At 38.9% G+C, this 17,471-nt stretch overlaps 1 protein-coding gene and 2 non-coding genes across 3 annotated transcripts; 2 read left to right on the top strand and 1 right to left on the bottom strand.

Annotated features, from left to right (window-relative positions):
• Nucleotides 1-2,445: 2,445 nt before the first annotated feature.
• On the top strand, nucleotides 2,446-4,739 carry LOC139745883 (uncharacterized). Its single transcript, XM_071656531.1, has 2 exons — nucleotides 2,446-3,065; nucleotides 3,817-4,739. The coding sequence occupies exons 1-2, from the start codon at nucleotides 2,643-2,645 to the stop codon at nucleotides 4,624-4,626; spliced, it is 1,233 nt and encodes a 410-aa protein (XP_071512632.1). The 5' UTR covers nucleotides 2,446-2,642; the 3' UTR covers nucleotides 4,627-4,739.
• An 11,469-nt stretch (nucleotides 4,740-16,208) lies between these two features.
• TRNAI-GAU (transfer RNA isoleucine (anticodon GAU)) lies at nucleotides 16,209-16,282 on the top strand. The gene has a single exon. It is a non-coding gene; the product is annotated as a tRNA-Ile (tRNA).
• Nucleotides 16,283-17,156: 874 nt separating this feature from the next.
• On the bottom strand, nucleotides 17,157-17,230 carry TRNAN-GUU (transfer RNA asparagine (anticodon GUU)). Its single transcript has one exon. It is a non-coding gene; the product is annotated as a tRNA-Asn (tRNA).
• Between the last annotated feature and the right edge of the window lie 241 nt (nucleotides 17,231-17,471).

Genomic DNA, 17,471 nt, shown 5'->3' with positions numbered 1-17,471 from the left:
CATCGGTACATTGAACTACGTTTTGTTCAATTTCTCAGTGCCTCGGGAACAAAATCATGCTACACTATTTATGAATTATTACATTATCTGCGGTTCTTGTGCTTTGATTCATGCATTACATCTTTCCTTACAATCTGTTTTTGTGCTTTAATTAATGTACAACATTTTCCTTACAATATACCTTAATATCGTTCAATATTTAAATTATGCTCCCCATTTGTTAACGTTACCCCTACAATGTTGGGCAAGACTGCCATACGCAAATTGCTACCATTGTTTCGTTAAACATGAATATTTGCATTTAATACTAACAAAATTTAGGACAGTTTAAGCCACTCAAGCAAGACGAGGTTTTCATAGGATTTATGGACTTTAGTTGGGTTTCACTTCTGCATCCACTTTCTTACACCATATCCCTCATAAACTCCGGCTCTAAATCACATCCCATCTAATTTTTCCAGGTCTGAAGAAATTTTAAAAGTGAAAAGATGCTTACACACTTGCTGGGTAGTATTCTCAGTGAAAACCAATACATAAATGCAATAAGAACAGAATGACAATTCTGGAGACACTTATGAAACTATCTACAGTTCTAGGTTGTGTAACGATGAAATGTTATAAATCTCAATACAAAATACAGCATAACGACTACACATATAAAAGCCTCTAACGTTCTGGGTGACAACCCATTGCCAGGTGGCTTACATCAGCATGTCAGAAGGGTTTACCATACCGCAGATATTTACCTATAATACTGAAAAATGTACATCTGCCTAATGGTAAAGTAACGAGGCTCGTTAACTATTAAAGTTTCACTCTTGCTCAATAAATGTTCACAAATTTCTACTCATTTCCAAAAATTGGCAAGGTAGAAGTACAACGAATTCCTTACCCTTGCACGGATATTTGATCAATTCCCACCATTTCAAGCCCTCCTCCACTCTCTGGACAAGGGTATATGAACAAATAGGACAATGTGGGGCAAAAACATTTTCAAATGCATGCAAGAAATCAATAGGTATTATCTACCATCTTGATCTTCAACCGGTAAATGGTCTACATCACGGCACACATCACCGCCCACATGATTTTAAAGATAGGAAAGCAATTTCCAGTAATTTTAACAAGCGAAGCACACAATAGGGGAACAGGATAGGGGTATGTGATGAAGCACGCCTTAAATAAGGTCTGAAAGTAAAGCACTTCAAAGGCTTGCCTAACTCGCTCATCTAAACACTATGCCATTTTCAAAGCGAAAAAAAAAATACCCAAATATTTACTTGCAGTACAATGCCTTATCACATCCATTCTCGGGAACCACAAAAATTCCAACCAAGGCCTCCCTTCCCAGTAACCCAACCACGTGGTCGCTAATTCAAGCTGTCACAATATTTACGTTATAAATATGGGCCAGTAGAGAGGAAATAAGCAAATAATGAAAGTACGTGTACCCTTTAAGATCTAAGTTCTCAGTCGCATCAACCAAGCACATGGTCACTAATGCCACTACAACCAATTACCTCACTTCACAATGAATGTATGGATAAACCGATACTCGTGATGTTCAGCTAAACATTACCTATTCTAATTACTATATGCCCTATATTATTCCAAAAAATTGTATTATTCCAAATCACTACATGAAAATATAACACAGACATGCTCCTTACCACGTTAGCCGATGCGGCAAAAGAGAAACTCATGGCGTCCGCGCACTGTATTTATATGTCACACTACGCACAATGGTGCCAAATGTCACTATTTTCAGCGGGGAAATTCAAATATTAGATGTTTTCTAAGTTTATGAACGAATTGTTTAATCTGAATCTTATCTATTCAAATTGAGGATTCAATTATGTGTTATTTTCATAAGCATGGCTCATGAATTTCTCCAAAATGAAAAGTTTAAAACAATAAAAAGTACATCAAATTAAACAGATTACAAAAGATATTTCAAGCTTATAAACTTGATCAAGATGTCATGAACTCCATTATCTTATATTTATTTTTCCAATTTCTGTTTAGGAATTTGATCTCAATATCATACTCCTTAATTTAAAACTAAAGACGTGGCACCATTGGACTACTTGGGGAAAGGCCCCTGCTGATGTGAGGAATAACGTACAATTTGAAAAAAAAAATCGTTAACAATAGCATATTACATCCGTCCAACCAAGAATTTATTGATCATTTTCATATAGGAGCCAGTACAAGTAATCCAAAATACAATCTCTCTAGATTATTCTAAACGAAGTGATCGCGCATGCTCAGATATTTTTTTCTCTCAGGTTTCGTACCAATGATCACGTGTTACAAGGAAAGTGATCTGTATAATTTGAATTGAATATATATATATATATATATATATATATATATATATATATATATATATATATATATATATATATATGTGTGTGTGTGTGTGTGTGTGTGTGTGTGTGTGTTTATACTTGGAGACAGGGGAGAATACTTCCTCACGTATTCCCTGTGTTGTTGAAAGCGACTAATACCTATTTTACACGGTCAAGCATGTTGGCCAACACGCTCATCAAACCTCCAACACAACATGTTTGAAGAGTGTTTACACGTTCAAACCAAACTGACAGACAACCTCAGTCGGTGCCAAAAGGAGAAGGAGCAACATGTCACTTACCCAAGACGAGGTGATGGCAGTCGGGATAGTGATTGCCCTCAACGAAAAGAAAAGGAAGCGTTCAAAGTGGACAAAGGACTGGTTGCTGAAAAGGGACCAAATTTCACATACCAATTTAATGAAAGAGCTGAAATTAGACCCAGATGAATGGCGCAATTATATGCGCATGGATGAATCAACATATGTAGAACTTTTGAATATGGTCACTCCATTCATTACATGTAAAGACACCGTAATGAGGAAGTCCATTAGCCCTCATGAACGGCTGATTGCAACACTGCGTTTCTTAGCAACAGGCCGATCTCTGCAAGACTTGAGCTTTTCAGCTGTAATGGGAACTAGCACCTTATCCAAGATTATACCAGAAACTTGTGTTGCCATCTACAAAGTACTTAAGAAGGATTATTTAAAGGTGGGTTATGATATGCAATATGTAATGTTCATTTATTGAGGAAAATCAGTACATAGTAATAATATGTGAAAAATACTGAAACCTTCTGTTGAAATGTGCAATGCTTTCTAACCACAGTGGCAAACGAAGGGACAAAACCCAAACCAATCCAAAATTATAACCCTTTATATCTCACTCTTTGATTGCCAGCCACATATGAAATTGTTACAAGGGCTGAAAATTGGCAAAATATTGTGACATATTGGAATCACTATTAGAATTATCGCTTACATGAAAGGAACTTGACGACTGTGGTACTGGTGTTGCAAATGATTCATGTGAATGGTATGTGTCAGTTACAATTTTAGAATAGGCAAATTCCCATTCTCTGCTTCAAAAAGCACATCATTTATCAGTTTCCTAGCAAAGCCTGCTGTTTTCTTGTCCAGGGAGTCGAGTGCTTGGCCTACGTACTTCCCAAATGTCTCATTAGGAGTATCATGTCTCTCAGATCTCTCTTCTAAGTTACGAGCGACCAGGTTTAAAATGTAATCTGCCTTAGTAGTGTTTCCCCTGCTCCGTTTCACTACAGGAGCATTGCTGCATGAGGGTATTTCATCATCAGCTGGTGGCTCAGCAACACTCTAGAAAGGAGAACACCTATAAATATAGTGCGTCTCTCTCTCTCTCTCTCTCTCTCTCTCTCTCTCTCTCTCTCTCTCTCTCTCTCTCTCTCTCTCTCTCATAGCATTGTATCTTTTATCTGTTTCAGTTTCCGGCAACAGAAAAGGAGTGGAAGACTGTTGGAGAACAGTTCGAGTTTAGATGGAATTTTCCCCACTGTCTCGGTGCTGTTGATGGAAAGCATGTATGGATAACGCCGCCATCAGAATCAGGGTCTTATTATTGGAATTACAAAGGATACAACAGTCTTGTGTTAATGGCAGTTGTAAATGCGAACTACGAATTCATTATGGCAGACATTGGAACTAATGGTCGCGTATCAGATGGAGGAGTCATTGATAATACAGAATTTGGTAAGCGACTCAAAGATGAAAAGCTCTGCATCCCACATGAGTCAGTAACAGCTACTTCAAATTGTGTTTTGCCATATGTATTTGTGGGAGATGAGGCATTTGCATTAAGGACAGATTTCTTGAAACCTTATTCTCAAAAGGACCTACATAGTGAGAAGCGAGTATTCAACTACAGGCTGTCAAGGGCACGGAGAGTGGCAGAAAATGCCTTCGGCATTATGGCTTCCCGGTTTAGAATTTTCCACACTTGTATAAATCTCAAGTTGACAAGTATTGACAAAGTTGTCATGGCATGTGTTGTGCTACATAACTATTTGCGGAAAGCATGCCCTTCAGACTATTCCCCAGAGGACTGCTTCCATAGGGAGGATAGAATAAGCAAGATGATTTTGCCAGGCTTAACTGCAGATCCTAATTATTTAGCAGGTTTGCAACACGGTCAGGGATCACGAAACTATCCTGAAATTGCAAAGGTAGTAAGAGATAGATTTAAGGATTACTTTGTGAATGCCGGTGCAGTAGCATGGCAAAAAGACTTCATATAAATCATGAAAATAGGAAAGGCTAGTCTACACCTTCAAACTCAAACTGTACAGTCTGGAATTGGCTTAAATAGTGTGCTGTAATATTTCTTTCCAAAATAAATGAATACAATGGTTATGATAAGTTTAATTGATTCATTATTCAAATGGCTGGCTCAAGTTTAGCCTTCAGATCCAGATTGACATGTTGGATTCTTAATGAAATGATGATTCATAATACAAAATTGTCTGAAACTTCAGACTAATATACCAGAGAAGTCAGGAGACACATGTTAAAACCTACAGATTATATGAAAGCACCCATGAAACTGAATAAAGTCATCAATGCATAGCCAATAAAAAAAGCGAATAAATAAACGGCCACTCTGGTTCTGAAGGTTACTTGTTATCCAGTTTTGGGGAAATCCTTGCAACTCACCTCTTCATTAACAGATTCCATATTTGATGTACTCTCTCGTGGCAACTCTTGATCACATATGAACATCATGTCTTCAAAATACCAGAGAGTGGGCGTGTAAATGTCATCAGTTGATTTTCCAGACTTTTTAGAGCTCTCATGCTTTCGAAGTTCTCTTCTAAACGAACTACGGAGAGAATTTATTTTTTTCATCACATCATCCCGCGTACAATGTGGGTCAAGTACTTGTAGCTTTCCATGCAGTTCATCTATACCCTTATTTCTTAAATTCCTGTTTGAGTATTCTTTTGATTTCACCTTCCACAAAGCCACATGTTTCCTGTATATATAAATGAAATCCACCATTACTTCCCTTTCCTTATCCTTAACGGCACACGTGTCACTCATTTTGCAGCTGATACACTACGCGTCACTGAAGGAGATGTTACAGATGTTACCTCGGCGAGATTTGAGTATGTATGACGGTTCAAGACTGATGACCGTTCACACGTTCAAACATGGACATGCACCGAGCAAGCTCCGCCCACAAAAGTCAGGCCCCGTCAAGGGAGGGAGCAGCAGGCTGAAATTCCTCCCCTTCCGTTTTTAATTTTCCAAAAGAAGGAACAGAGAAGGGGGCCAAGTGAGAATATTCCCTCTAAGGCGCAGTCCTCTGTTCTTAACTATATATATATATATATATATATATATATATATATATATATATATATATATATATATATATATATATATATATATATCTTTTCGTACTATTCGCCATTTCCCGCGTTAGCGAGGTAGCGTTAAGAACAGAGGACTGGGCCTTTGAGGGAATATCCTCACCTGGCCCCCTTCTCTGTTCCTTCTTTTGGAAAATTAAAAAAAAAAAAACAAGAGGGGAGGATTTCCAGCCCCCTGCTCCCTCACCTTTTAGTCGCCTTCTACGACACGCAGGGAATACGTGGGAAGTATTCTTTCTCCCCTATCCCCAGGGATAATATATATATATATATATATATATATATATATATATATATATATATATATATATATATAAATATATATATATATATATATATATATATATATATATATATATATATATATATATATATATATATATATATATATATATATACATAATGTACAGGATATACATTTGGATGATATATGCAAAAACGATGTATCATATACAAGGAATATCTGGTTTCATACACCTATTAAGGTGAATAGAGAATGAGAATCATGATTAGCTTCCAGTAGTCTCTGGATCTCAAGAAAAGTCTTTTACATTCTTCATTTATAAAGTGGATCATAAAGTATGACCTGATAAGTATATGCAATCACGCTGTACATGAGATATTAACTTTGAATTAAGAAAAGCCCTATACAGATTACAATCTTTCTGCAATGTACACCATATAAGAAACACTAAGATACAAGTACATGCAGAGCTAAAAGCACCATTCAACACCTTAAACTGAGTTACTGTATTACTTCTAAAACATATGAATGTACAAAAGGAGTTGGTAAGTCACTTTGGAGATTGTAGCATCAGGCTTTTAGTCACTCTGAACCAGCCCTGAAGGCAACAATAGGACTGTCTTTCTATCTCTAGTTCTATTTCTTCCTGTACCGAGGCACATGATTACAAGTGGGCAGAGCGGAGTTAGAACCAATACATACATACATACATACATACATATATATATATATATATATATATATATATATATATATATATATATATATATATATATATATATATTTTTTTTTTTTTTTTTTTTTTTTTATACTTTGTCGCTGTCTCCCGCGTTTGCGAGGTAGCGCAAGGAAACAGACGAAAGAAATGGCCCAACCCCCCCCATACACATGTACATACACACGTCCACACACACAAATATACATACCTACACAGCTTTCCATGGTTTACTCCGGACGCTTCACATGCCTTGATTCAATCCACTGACAGCACGTCAACCCCTGTATACCACATCGCTCCAATTCACTCTATTCCTTGCCCTCCTTTCACCCTCCTGCATGTTCAGGCCCCGATCACACAAAATCTTTTTCACTCCATCTTTCCACCTCCAATTTGGTCTCCCTCTTCTCCTCGTTCCCTCCACCTCCGACACATATATCCTCTTGGTCAATCTTTCCTCACTCATTCTCTCCATGTGCCCAAACCATTTTAAAACACCCTCTTCTGCTCTCTCAACCACGCTCTTTTTATTTCCACACATCTCTCTTACCCTTACGTTACTTACTCGATCAAACCACCTCACACCACACATTGTCCTCAAACATCTCATTTCCAGCACATCCATCCTCCTGCGCACAACTCTATCCATAGCCCACGCCTCGCAACCATACAACATTGTTGGAACTACTATTCCTTCAAACATACCCATTTTTGCTTTCCGGGATAATGTTCTCGACTTCCACACATTTTTCAAGGCTCCCAAAATTTTCGCCCCCTCCCCCACCCTATGATCCACTTCCGCTTCCATGGTTCCATCCGCTGACAGATCCACTCCCAGATATCTAAAACACTTCACTTCCTCCAGTTTTTCACCATTCAAACTCACCTCCCAATTGACTTGACCCTCAACCCTACTGTACCTAATAACCTTGCTCTTATTCACATTTACTCTTAACTTTCTTCTTCCACACACTTTACCAAACTCCGTCACCAGCTTCTGCAGTTTCTCACATGAATCCGCCACCAGCGCTGTATCATCAGCGAACAACAACTGACTCACTTCCCAAGCTCTCTCATCCCCAACAGACTTCATACTTGCCCCTCTTTCCAAGACTCTTGCATTTACCTCCCTAACAACCCCATCCATAAACAAATTAAACAACCATGGAGACATCACACACCCCTGCCGCAAACCTACATTCACTGAGAACCAATCACTTTCCTCTCTACCTACACGTACACATGCCTTACATCCTCGATAAAAACTTTTCACTGCTTCTAACAACTTGCCTCCCACACCATATATTCTTAATACCTTCCACAGAGCATCTCTATCAACTCTATCATATGCCTTCTCCAGATCCATAAATGCTACATACAAATCCATTTGCTTTTCTAAGTATTTCTCACATACATTCTTCAAAGCAAACACCTGATCCACACATCCTCTACCACTTCTGAAACCACACTGCTCTTCCCCAATCTGATGCTCTGTACATGCCTTCACCCTCTCAATCAATACCCTCCCATATAATTTACCAGGAATACTCAACAAACTTATACCTCTGTAATTTGAGCACTCACTCTTATCCCCTTTGCCTTTGTACAATGGCACTATGCACGCATTCCGCCAATCCTCAGGCACCTCACCATGAGTCATACATACATTAAATAACCTTACCAACCAGTCAACAATACAGTCACCCCCTTTTTTAATAAATTCCACAGCAATACCATCCAAACCTGCTGCCTTGCCGGCTTTCATCTTCCGCAAAGCTTTTACTACCTCTTCTCTGTTTACCAAATCATTTTCCCTAACCCTCTCACTTTGCACACCACCTCGACCCAAACACCCTATATCTGCCACTCTGTCATCAGACACATTCAACAAACCTTCAAAATACTCATTCCATCTCCTTCTCACATCACCACTACTTGTTATCACCTCCCCATTTACGCCCTTCACTGAAGTTCCCATTTGCTCCCTTGTCTTACGCACCCTATTTACCTCCTTCCAGAACATCTTTTTATTCTCCCTAAAATTTACTGATAGTCTCTCACCCCAACTCTCATTTGCCCTTTTTTTCACCTCTTGCACCTTTCTCTTGACCTCCTGTCTCTTTCTTTTATACTTCTCCCACTCAATTGCATTTTTTCCCTGCAAAAATCGTCCAAATGCCTCTCTCTTCTCTTTCACTAATACTCTTACTTCTTCATCCCACCACTCACTACCCTTTCTAAACAGCCCACCTCCCACTCTTCTCATGCCACAAGCATCTTTTGCGCAATCCATCACTGATTCCCTAAATACATCCCATTCCTCCCCCACTCCCCTTACTTCCATTGTTCTCACCTTTTTCCATTCTGTACACAGTCTCTCCTGATACTTCTTCACACAGGTCTCCTTCCCAAGCTCACTTACTCTCACCACCTTCTTCACCCCAACATTCACTCTTCTTTTCTGAAAACCCATACTAATCTTCACCTTAGCCTCCACAAGATAATGATCAGACATCCCTCCAGTTGCACCTCTCAGCACATTGACATCCAAAAGTCTCTCTTTCGCACGCCTGTCAATTAACACGTAATCCAATAATGCTCTCTGGCCATCTCTCCTACTTACATAAGTATACTTATGTATATCTCGCTTTTTAAACCAGGTATTCCCAATCATCAGTCCTCTTTCAGCACATAAATCTACAAGCTCTTCACCATTTCCATTTACAACACTGAACACCCCATGCATACCAATTATTCCCTCAACTGCCACATTATATATATATATATATATATATATATATATATATATATATATATATATATATATATATATATATATATATATATATATATTATCTTTTATTATCATTATTTTGCTTTGTCGCAGTCTCCCGCATTAGCGAGGTAGCGCAAGGAAACAGACGAAAGAATGGCCCAACCCACCCAGATACACATGTATATACATACACATCCACACACGCAAATATACATACCTATACATCTCAACATATATATATATATATATATATATATATATATATATATATATATATATATATATATATATATATATATATATATATATATATATATATATATATATATATATATATACACACACAAACAGACATATACATATATACACAAACAGACATATACATATATACACATGTACATAATTCATACTGTCTGCCTTTTATTTATTCCCATCGCCACCTCGCCACACATGGAATAACAACCCCCTCCCCCCTCGTGTGTGAGGTAGCGCTAGGAAAAGACAACAAAGGCCCCATTCGTTCTCACTCAGTCTCTAGCTGTCATGCAATAATGCACCGAAACTACAGCTCCCTTTCCACATCCAGGCCCCACAGAACTTTCCATGGTTTACCCCAGACGCTTCACATGCCCTGGTTCAATCCAATGACAGCACGTCGACCCCGGTATACCACATCGTTCCAATTCACTCTATTCCTTGCACGCCTTTCACCCTCCTGCATGTTCATGCCCCGATCACTCAAAATTTTTTTCACTCCATCTTTCCACCTCCAATTTGGTCTCCCACTTCTCCTCGTTCCCTCCACCTCCGACACATATATCCTCTTGGTCAATCTTTCCTCACTCATTCTCTCCACGTGACCAAACCATTTCAAAACACCCTCTTCTGCTCTCTCAACCACGCTCTTTTTATTTCCACACATCTCTCTTACCCTTACATTACTTACTCGATCAAACCACCTCACACCACATATTGTCCTCAAACATCTCATTTCCAGCACATCCACCCTCCTGCGCACAACTCTATCCATAGCCCACGCCTCGCAACCATACAACATTGTTGGAACCACTATTCCTTCAAGCATACCCATTTTTGCTTTCCGAGATAATGTTCTCGACTTCCAAACATTCTTCAAGGCTCCCAGAATTTTCGCCTCCTCCCCCATCCTATGATTCACTTCCGCTTCCATGGTTCCATCCGCTGCCAAATCCACTCCAAGATATCTAAAACACTTTACTTCCTCCAGTTTTTCTCCATTCAAACTAATCTCTTATCCACACATGCATTTGCTTCTCTACAGAAGTCTTTCACACTATCCAAAAGTTCTCCCTGCACCGTATACCCTTAACACATCCCATAAAGCATTCCAATCAACTGTCACACGCTTTTTTCCAAATCCATAGTTTATATATATATATATATATATATATATATATATATATATATATATATATATATATATATATATATATATAAACTCCGCAGGATACCTAAAAAAAAAGTACCTTGTATATCATATACTTAATCTAGAAGATTACGATTTTCGTAATCATAATACATAAAATGAAGTGCTTAGAGTTCTTCAACACATTTACTGATGCAGTAATCCGATTTTGATAAATATGACTGTTTTAGGTGTGAGGCTCCTCCTATTTGGGTCTATCGCATGTGGGTGAACATGTCCCACACATTAGACGGTTATCCTCCGGGGAGCTGCGCCATGGGAGTGAGCCGGCGGGCCTCAGAATAAATTATTATATACCATGTGCATGACGTGGCGGAGGAGAGCTATCTCTATAGTGTGTCCTGTCTCTTTGCACTCTTAGGTAAACTGCAACTGTGGCTACTGTGTTGACTGCGCGGTGTGTTTGACGCCACCTTGGCTCAATCCCCACAAAATCCTTTTTTTCCATTATCTATTTTATCTTTTATCTTTATCATATCAAAATCATAATTTTTCTACTTTTCCAGTTTTTACATATATGTTTTTATAATGGGTGTTTAGGGATGATTTCAATCACATATTAAATAGAGTTGCAGGCCTAATGACCTTCCTCCTTAAGCCGCTGGCAGTAAAGCCCAACAAATTTCAGATACATTATTAACAATAAGGTGGCAAGATATTTCTTGTAGGGTTTGTTTAGATCTATCATTAGAAGACTACTTTTTTTCACATTCTAAGACAGTGTTCTAGTTTGTGTCCAAATATTTGACCACAAACTTTACAATGCCCACATCTCCGGTTAGGCCAAAGCGCCAATAGTACCTATAGCCTAGCCTTAGCCTGGCAGTTACATCATGTTATCTGCTGATCGTATTCCTTTTTCCATATAAATGTTTTACTTTACAAATTTCACTGTGATCGGAAATTCTTCCGCTAAAGCTTATCTGAACTCATCTTCATGCTTCAAAGAGATTAATTAGTTCTGTTCTAATTGAAGCTTTGAGGGATTCAAATTGACAACCCAACGTTGTTTTCAACATCACCTTTACTAAGTGCAAGTTTGGCTAAAGCATCAGCTTTCTCATGCTCACAGAAATCCATAACAATTTGATCTGAATCCCTTGAGCAGTAATGTCTTTGTGTCTGGCTTGAGACCAGCATGTTACATGCTGATCTCAGGGTGTTAAGGGCAAGTATTGAAGATAAAGAATCAGAGATAAGCTGTCTGTGGCAGAGATTTCTACCTGCTCAAGAGCTATAACTTAGTATGGCGAACAGTTCAGTTTGTAAAGTAGATGCCCAGTTGTTTATTTCAACATTTTTCTCGAACCTTTTATCATTGGGCTTGATCACAGTGGCAGCACTGTCAGGGAGGAAGAAAGTGCTGCTGCTTCCTAATTTTACACAAACAATGGACACCAAACATTGTCATGTGGTTGGCTTTTATTTGGATCCTCTTAGATTCGCTTGCGCCATGAGATATATGGTTTAACATTTCTTTAAGAGACAACACTCTAAGGATCACCACACAGAAGTTTCAGTCTCATCTTAAGATTGATTTCAAGTATTCTGTTTTCAGTGCTCGGAATACCAAGTTCTTTCTGCATGTTGAGTACTTTAGTGGACCTCGGGCCACCAAGTATGATTCTTAAGGCCTCATTTTGTATTTTTTCAAATCTGTTGATACCTTTCTTGTTGTATAGGACCCAACCTGGTGCGTAGTAATCTATCAGAGACCTAATATAAACAAGTACATCATTTTAACAATTCTGATATTTGCACCATAGTTAGGATTGTACCCTGCAACAGCTCTAAGAGCTCTGAGTCTATCTGTGCATTGTCGATTAAGTTTTTGCACCCTACCTTCAGCACATGGGACTGAGACACCAAGATATTCAAAGGAGACACAGTCAATCAGGTTTGCACCAATTGTCAACTTGGATGGTCTACTCCTGCCGTTACAAATTCATTTAGTGAAGACCTTAATTTTATCTGCAGATATGATGAAGCCAAGGCTTTCACAGGCTGTGTGTATGCAGTTAAGAATAGTTTGCATTTCACGATATGTTTTGGCTTGTACAAGAATGTCATCAGCATAGCTAATAGTGATACTGTCTCGTACAACAAATCCAAAGAAAGAGATCTTACCCAATTCATGTACGCCAGAGACATAAGATCCGGCAAATATACTGCACAGGGAGTGGCTCGCAGACAGGAAGCAAAAGGTATGTAAAAATGGATCCTCGTTGGGTTGGGGTGATGTAACCAGTGGTGTGCTGCAGGGGTCGGTGCTAGGACCTCTTTTTTTCATTTATAAAAACGACGTGGATAGTGGAACCATAAGAGGCTTGAGTAAATTTGCGGACGATCCGAAAATAGGAAATGCTATTAACTCCTCTAGTAACGCAGTGAGGCTACAAAAAGACCTGGGATAAACTCTCTGTGTGCGAGGGAGTGGTAAATGGATTTCAACGTAATTAATGTAAGACACTGAGTGTAGGGAATGGGGGTAACGCAAAGGACTATTTATATGATGGACTCGTAGGGAAACCAGACTGTGAGAGGGATTTGGGAGTAGGTAAAGACCTAAAACCAATTCAACAGTGTATCATTGTTAGAAACAAGGTAAATAGAATGTTGTGATTTATTTAGTCAAGTGTTAGTAACACAACCCCTTAAGTAATATTAAAGCTGTAGGTTGCATTAGTTAGACCTCATTTGGACTATGCTGTGCAGTTTTGGCCGCCTTACTATGATAGATTGGAATGGATTATAAAATTTAAGCTTATAAGCCAAGCACTGGAGCATCTAAGGCTATTCAGCTTTCTTAATACAGTTTAGAATATTCTGTCTTAGAAATTCACTTCAACAAGCAAATGACCAATTCCAGTTTCGACTGACCAAGAAGGGAAGAACGAAAAGTATAGGAGAGAAAATAGCCAACATGTGTTGGTGTGAGAGCTCGCTCAAGCTTGACTTTTGTAGCATGGTTAAACCTACCAGGGAAAGGCAGGCAAATCCCCGCTGCCACCATAGCTCAAGCCATCACTGCTCCACACAAACCCCACTACCTAGTTAAGGCCCGTACAGACCGGGGGGGGGGGGGGGGGGGGAACATCAGGGAGATATAGATAGACTGCTGGAGTGTGTGTGGAGAAGTCTGACTAGAATGATATCTTCAATTAGTTGTCTTAGTTAAGAAGAAAGATCTGCTAGACCGAATTTACATTCGCTGGGAAGGAAATGAGCCAGAGGGGGTATGATAAGAGGTGTACAAATGGATGACAGGTGCAATATATATATATATATATATATATATATATATATATATATATATATATATATATATATAGATAGATAGATAGATAGATAGATAGATAGATAGTTAGATAGATAGATAGATAGATATTGGGGACTCTGGCAATGCTCTAAGGATAGCCAACCAGGTTAGAACTCGTAATAATGGCTTCGAAATAAGTTTATTTAGGTTCAGATTGGTTGATCTCTGGAATAACTTGCCAGATGCAGCCGTTGAGACTGGAACCTTGAATTGTTTTAAGAACAGGCATTAGCGAATTAGAGGGGTGGGAGTGGGTGGCTGGAAATCCTTCCTTCCTGTAATATTTAAAAGAGAGAGAGAGAGAGAGAGAGAGAGAGAGAGAGAGAGAGAGAGAGAGAGAGAGAGAGAGAGAGAGAGAGAGAGAGAGAGAGAGCAAAGTGAGAATTTTTTCCCTCTAAAGGCTGTTCCTGACGCTACCTCGCTCACGGGGGAAATGTCGAGCATCTAATATATATATATATATATATATATATATATATATATATATATATATATATATATATATATCATCTATTATACTTTGTCGCTGTCTCTCGCGTTAGCGAGATTGCGCAAGGAAACAGACGAAAGAATGGCCCAACCCACCCACATACACATGTACATACATATATATTAGGGAGGTAAATGCAAGAGTTTTGGAGAGAGGGGCAAGTATGCAGTCTGCTGTGGATAAGAGGGCTTGGGAAGTGAGTCAGATGTTGTTCGCTGATGATACAGCGCTGGTGGCTGATTCGGGTGAGAAACTGCAGATGGTGACTGAGTTCGGTAAAGTGTGCGAAAGAAAGCTGAGAGTAAATGTAAATAAGAGCAAGGTTATTAGGTCAGAAGGGTTGAGGGACAAGTCAATTGGAAGGTAAGTTTGAATGGGAAAAAACTGGAGGAAGTGAAATATTTTAGATATCTTGGGAGTGGATTTAATAGTGGGAATAGCAATATCGAATACTTTTGTCCGCTGGTGCAGACAGGAGGCAGTTGTCATCGCAAACCTAGCTCCCAACACATTCACTCACTCTTCTGTCAAAGAATCCCCCATAATCAGCTGATGACTGGTCGCCCTATATACAGTTAAAGATAGGATTTAAGGCCAATAATGTATATTTCGTTTAGAAAATGTACTATACGATGATTACTATACACGCTTCAAGAAACTTATCATCTTTAAAAAGAGTAGCTAGATCAAATTGATGGATTATTGTCACTGTCAATTGCAGTTGTAGCAGTAGTATATTAAATCATTATCTTTTTTTTTTTTTCAACTACAGCACTTTCACTGCAGCAGCACATATGTTCTTTCTATTCGTTGTCCATTACTTGCATAGCACATAAATTCAAGATCACAAAAACCTGGTAATGATAAAAGGGGTGCCTGGTGTAATGGCTTAGATCTTGGCCATCTGGTTCAGGCTATGTAAGCCACCGCAGCGAGATAGGAAGAGTAACGACAGAGGATCAGTGTTGTTCTCACACATATCCCTACAGTAAACATGTTTCTACAGGGCATAATACTAACCTTTCTCTACAGGTATACACTCGTGCACGTCTATCTATCTATCACAGACCAGTTCTAGTAATATGAACTACAAAGTCGATGTCTGGGTGACTGTTTGGGCTTTAGAACCATCAGCTGCCAAAGTCATTAAGGCCCTCACTGTCAACGTCCTACATATATCCACGAAGTGGAGGGGAAAAAATCTTTTACCGTCTGTCTTCAGGTGTTGATCGCATTCTTACGGAAGCATGTGACCCATGACAAAGTCGGATGTGAAAGACAGCAAAGCGCAGACTTATGACGCTGTGAAATACAAGCCTATCAAACAAAAAGGAGTAATCAGGTATACATATCTTTTCAGTCTTTTACATTCCTTTAAGATTATATTTAAGGAAGATATATATGAAATTATATAGGGTTGTGCAATAAGGCTTGCAGGCCCGTTAGCTCAGTTGGTTAGAGCGCCGTGCTGATAACGCGGAGGTCGTGGGTTCGACCCCCATGCGGGCCATATAATTTTCTACACATACTTTCACACACACACACGTGCACACATATATATATATATATATATATATATATATATATATATATATATATATATATATATATATATATATATATATACATGTATATGTGCCTGTGTATGTCTTTCCTTAATCTGGAAAGCTTTGGAACTCCATTCCTTCTCATGTCTCACCAAAATCAATAACCGGCCGCTTTCTGAATACAAAAAGCAAGTTTTCAACCTTCACAAGAACCTGGACTGTTTCTTTTCCCCGCCTTCTTTTCCACATTTTGCCCTCTAATGCTTTAATCAAGGAATGACCGATGTGATCTTTCATTCCGACAGCAGCCTGAAATCAAACTGAAATCATGCATTGCAATATCCATCCTACGTGTGGATATCTTTATTTTCCTTGAGGCTGTTTAGCTTTCCTTTACTACAACCATGTAATGTAACGTTCAGATGAAACAACTTAGCTGTACGTGCATATTTTCTCGTCCTCCATAGACCACAGGCATAATTCATCTTCGTCTAATTCAACCTAATATCCGGTAATCGTTTTTCTTAAATGCATCTCCCTCCAAAAACAGGAAACACTGTTCTTTCCGTATCATTTATCTACTATTGTCATAGTCTTTAATTTGTAACATATTATCTGCTTCCCTCGATTAACACTTTTCACCCCAAAACGGGGTAAATATCCGCTTGACCGAAGAACAGTGAGAATGGTAACTTGGACGAAAACATTCTGCATTCGCTCGCAAATCTTTTCGGGCAAACATAAACATTATACTGGATATCTGCTGGCCTTCGAAGAAATATGGCTATAGATATTCAAGAAGTACATTTCTTTCATTCTACTTATAAAAGGGTGCAACGCCCCCGGGTGGGCTCGAACCACCAACCTTTCGGTTAACAGCCGAACGCGCTAACCGATTGCGCCACGGAGGCGTATACATTCATGGAAACCAATGTGTGAACAAATTCAACATATATGCGAATATTCTCTTAGGTTAAGCTGCCAAGTCCTTTAACATTTTAATCTATAATGTACCGTGACCAATATTCAAAAACTGTTTCCCTTGGCGGTGGGTTCGTGAAGCGTCTGGGGTAAACCATAGAAAGGCCTGTGAGGCCTGGATGGGGATAGGGAGCTTTGGTTTCGGTGCATTACACATGACAGATAGAGACA

The sequence above is a fragment of the Panulirus ornatus genome, chromosome 63 (assembly GCF_036320965.1).
Source record: "Panulirus ornatus isolate Po-2019 chromosome 63, ASM3632096v1, whole genome shotgun sequence".
Classification (NCBI taxonomy): Eukaryota; Metazoa; Arthropoda; class Malacostraca; order Decapoda; family Palinuridae; genus Panulirus; species Panulirus ornatus.
Note: the sequence above shows the minus strand (reverse complement) of the source record. Positions and strands in the feature narration are given on the sequence as shown.

Excerpts from the sequence above, each read along its gene's own strand:
- LOC139745883 (XM_071656531.1), top strand. The coding sequence starts at position 2,643 with ATGTCACTTACCCAAGACGAGGTGATGGCAGTCGGGATAGTGATTGCC. Across the intron at positions 3,066-3,816 it reads TTAAGAAGGATTATTTAAAG|TTTCCGGCAACAGAAAAGGA; the intron begins GTGGGTTATGAT and ends TATCTGTTTCAG.